Consider the following 4,532-nt stretch of genomic DNA (forward strand, 5'->3'; position numbering starts at 1 on the left):
CAGAGAAACCCTGTCTCGAAAAACAAAAAAAAAAAAAAAAGAGGCAGAGACTGTGAGAAGAGGTACGAAAATATCCAGAGCATCTAACTGGACAAATCTTTAATGTTTCATTGAAAGGTACAAGAGGAAATGAATTGAAAGTGAGACAATATATTCACTGAAAGCACTGATTCAAATGATAAAACTACCATTTCTTTCTCGAATATATTTAGTTCAGTGCAATTCCAATGTAATCCTAGAAGAACTGTTTGAAACTGACATAGTTCTAACATTCAAATGAAGGAAACAATGTACCATGAAAAGCTAAAACAGTTTTATTGGGAAAGATATGTAATCAGGGAAGATGTACTTCATAGGCATTAAAGTGTCCCCAAAGGCTTGATAATGAAAATGAAACTGGCCAGAAAATCCACAAAACAATGAAGAGTATAGTTTTAAAATGTATTTATAAACGTTGTAAAAAAAAATATATTTATAAACTTTGAATACAAGTTATCAAAAATCAGTGGAAAAAATAAATGATTAGTGAATTGGTTTCATTATAGACCATATGCAGCAATATATTCCAAAATAAATTAACTATCTAAATTTAATAGTTAATACCTGAAAGTCAAAAGAAAGAAAATCATATATGCATAATTTTGTCATTCTGGGAAGAAGGAGTGATGCTAAAAAAAAAAAAGTAAAAAGGAGATGGATTAACCACATCAGAACTCAAGATACACCAGGCTACTATAAGAAAGTTGAAATGTGTAGGGTGGTGGCGGCACAAGCCTTTAACCCCAGCACTGGGGAGACAGAGGAACTACTGAGAAACCCTGTCTCAAAAAACCAAAAGATGATTAAAAAAAAAAAAGCCTGGTGACAGTGGAGCACACCTTTAATCCCAGCACTCAGGAGGCAGAGGCAGGTGGATCTCTGTGAGTTAGAGGCCAGCCTAGTCAACACAGGGAGTTCCAGGACAGCCAGAGTTATAGAGACTTTGTCTTGAAAAACAAAACCCCTAAAATCAACCAGCAGATCAAACAGAAAGAGTTGGGCAATAGTAGTATGCATCTATAATTCCAGTGCACCTATGGAGGGACAGTAGCTCAGTCTCACTTTCCATGCAAATGTAGATGTAAACAACAAAAGAGACCTCCTGATTTCAAACAAGGACACACACACATACAAAAACAAAAACATGAAACAAACTTATAGCATCTACATTGAAAATATATTTAAACAAATAACTTTCAAAAATATTTTACCTGTGTCTGTCCCCTTTGAAACAATGCTGATCCATGAAGTGTTTTAAACATATCTACCTCACAACTTATATTCCTAAGTGAAGTCAAATCCCGTCCATCACACCTGTAATAAAGTAGTAAAGTCATACAGGAAGTCAGAAAAATCTTTATCTCTGCCATTAAGTTCTCAACACCAGTAACTTGTTAGAATTGTAAACAGTAATATAAATATTTGGGTTCCCCATTGAGTCAGTGTCTGGAGATGTGCTCCGTACATCAAGAGAGAGCCACAGCCACACAGTCCATACACTTGCCAACAGGTGCTCATGTCTAAAACGAACACCCAGTTCCCTCCTTTAAGTAAGCTGCTACTGTCAAGGCAACCTGCAGGTACAGCACCTGCCTCAATTCTACTACAGGAGAATATGGTTACCTTTTGTATTCATTCAAAATAATACTTCTGAAAACCTCCTTTGCAACAACATTGAAGGATTCTATTATTTCAAATTGGTCGACCTCTGGAAATTTTTCTATAGAAAAGAAACAAATCAAAATCAAAAATTTATCTTTTGGGAAGATAAGTTCTCCAAAGTTCACAGAATCAAATCAAGTGAGATGTCTGAAGACTTAGTTCTTAGGTAAACAAAGCACATACATCAAATGCTCTTAAGGCCGTCGTTATTATAGATGGCTGTGAGCCATCATGTGGTTGCTGGGAATTGAACTCAGGACCTCTGGAACAGCAGTCAGTTCTCTTAACCTCTGAGCCATCTCTCCAGCCCTCATTCTCTTAAAAACCTATTGATCACTGATCACTGCATAAGTATGCATGACAAATGTGTATGGGCAGACCGCCGGGCGGTGGTGGCGCACGCCTTTAATCCCAGCACTCGGGAGGCAGAGGCAGGCGGATCTCTGTGAGTTCGAGACCAGCCTGGTCTACAAGAGCTAGTTCCAGGACAGGCTCCAAAACCACAGAGAAACCCTGTCTCGAAAAAAACAAAAAAAAAAACAACAAAAAAAAAATGTGTATGGGCAGGCATGCTATGGTGTATGCTACGGTGTACTTGTGGAGGTCAGAGGACAACTGTGCAGTCAGTTCTTCTGTTCCACCTTTATGTGAATTCCAGGCATCAAACTCAGGTTTCCAGGCTTACTCAGCAAGCACTGTTACCTGCTGAGCCATCTTGTTGACCATAATGTATTATTCTTGATTTTCAAAAAAGCCTAAATTATTCTGAAGATAACTATAAGTAATGGTATTAACATAAATGTAGAAGAATTTTTATTTTAAAATCTGATAAATGCTCCCACAAGAGGATACATTTCTCTTTGTGGAAAAATTATTAAGAACTCCACATCAACCTTTACCCATATTTAAGTTGTTACAAGAATGACATTATACAGTAAGATATCCAGCTTAGTGATCTGTGGATAGTTAGTCACCCCTTGTGATTCCAGACAATGTTAGGAATGACAATAGCATCACACTGAATGATGACGTGTGCCAGGCACAGATGCAGATTACTTACTCATTTAATTAAATATCTATAAACTAGGTATTATTAGTGTTACAGTGTCAAGGATGAGAAACTGAAGAATTTATTGTTAAATTTTGTTTTTAGTATTGGGGATTTAATACAGGGCCTCATGCGTTCTGGGCAAACACTATCACTAAGCTATCTCCCCAAACTGGGGTCTTTTTGTTGTTGTTGTTCCTTCCTTCTCTTTTCTTTTTCTTGGTTTTTGACACAGGGTCTCTCTACATAACCCTGGCTGTTCTGGAACTATGCAGCTCAGACTGGCCTGGAACTAACAGAGATTCTCCTGCCTCCTGACTGCTGAGATTAAAGGTGTGCGCCACCACGACCAGCTAACTTTTCTTTTTTGGCTCAAGAATTTTAAGTATTCTTTTAGATTTTCAAATTGACAGGTTACAGGACATTAACACACTGAAACAGATAAGAAAGGAACATTTTACATTCATTATTTACTAGGTGCCAACTCAAGGCCAGTGTTAGCCACACTTCTACACGTTAACATGACAGCCAACCCATGGTCTATCATCATTACAGATTTAAGATAAAACTGGGCAACTATGAGAATAACTCAGTTTTTCATGATCTTACCACTGAAATCTGAAAACAAATCTGTGTATTTTTTGAAAAAAAAACAAACAAACAACGTTTGTCTTTCAACCCCTTTAAAAATGAAAACAGAATTACCCTTTAGTTGCTCCTCTGTGTCTAGTCTTATCTTGTTAACAGCTTCATCTCTAGAAATCTAAAACAGCATTGATGTCAGTGTATAAATATGAAATTCTCATGTTTTCAATGCTACACAAAAACACACTGTAAGACCAGAAACATTAAAGATTAAAACCTGATTTAATTAGTTCAAATTATACTTGCACATTTTCTTAAAGAGTGCATTTAACAAAAGAATAGGAAAACAAACAGGTAGGCTTTGTCTTGCTTTATAACGAAAGTCCAGTTGGAGGTGAGATTTCAGGTAGTAGGGGCTAAGAAGCAGAAAGGCAATGGAAAGGAAGCATGACACACATGGGGTGTGGGGTGAGTTCTTAAAGGAGAACTGCCTTATTTACATTTGCTGGAGGTTTATTTATTCTCTGCAGTGCTGCCAATCAACCACAGGGCCTCAGGAATACAGGACAACTGTTCTACTACTGAGCCCACCCCCAGTCCATTGAAGACAAACAGGACTGACGTGCACAAACAGAATTGAATGAGTACAACAAAGTAATCTCCAAACAAAACTAAAGGTACACCTACTTTATCATGTTCATAATCCGTAAAAACTGCATAGAGTTTCTCCATGGCGAGGCTATAAGTATAAAATAAATGTTAGCAAACAATAATTGAACTATGAAGTTCCTATAACTGAAACAAATATTAAACAACAATGAACTACAAACTAACTACTTGGCACTCTATAAAGGTGAGATGTTGCTGCACCTCACTCCTATGTGCTTAGTATAATCCAGAAGAGTTCCCTCCACTCACTATGCCCCTCCCTCCTCATTGCTCATCGAATTCCAATTCAGAGTCACTCTCTGTTCTAAGTATTGCCAGGCACCGTCCAAGCCTTCCTTGGGCATAGGACTGTTTCAAACCCACTTCTTTTTGAGAAATCCAAGTTTCCTAGATATACAAATATCATATGTTTTATTCTCTTTACCCTGGACATGGAGAGATAAAGGATCTGATTTTTACTTGAGATTTTTTTTTTTGGTTTTTTTTTTTTTGTTTGTTTTGTTTTGTTTTTCGAGACAGGGTTTCTCTG

At 37.2% G+C, this 4,532-nt stretch overlaps 1 protein-coding gene across 2 annotated transcripts in view; it reads right to left on the reverse strand.

Annotated features, from left to right (window-relative positions):
- The window catches only part of Pnpt1 (polyribonucleotide nucleotidyltransferase 1), a 40,330-nt gene that overhangs the window by 26,390 nt on the left and 9,408 nt on the right, over positions 1 to 4,532 (reverse strand). For both annotated transcript variants that reach the window (XM_005367721.3, XM_005367722.3), the window contains exons 10-13: positions 4,022 to 4,073; positions 3,455 to 3,512; positions 1,663 to 1,759; positions 1,251 to 1,353 (exon numbers count right to left, since the gene is read on the reverse strand). In XM_005367721.3, coding sequence (XP_005367778.1) covers positions 1,251 to 1,353; positions 1,663 to 1,759; positions 3,455 to 3,512; positions 4,022 to 4,073 — 310 coding nt within the window. The remainder of the gene's footprint in view (positions 1 to 1,250; positions 1,354 to 1,662; positions 1,760 to 3,454; positions 3,513 to 4,021; positions 4,074 to 4,532) is intronic.

The sequence above is a fragment of the Microtus ochrogaster genome, unplaced genomic scaffold (genome assembly GCF_000317375.1).
Source record: "Microtus ochrogaster isolate Prairie Vole_2 unplaced genomic scaffold, MicOch1.0 UNK22, whole genome shotgun sequence".
In the NCBI taxonomy this organism is placed as follows: Eukaryota; Metazoa; Chordata; class Mammalia; order Rodentia; family Cricetidae; genus Microtus; species Microtus ochrogaster.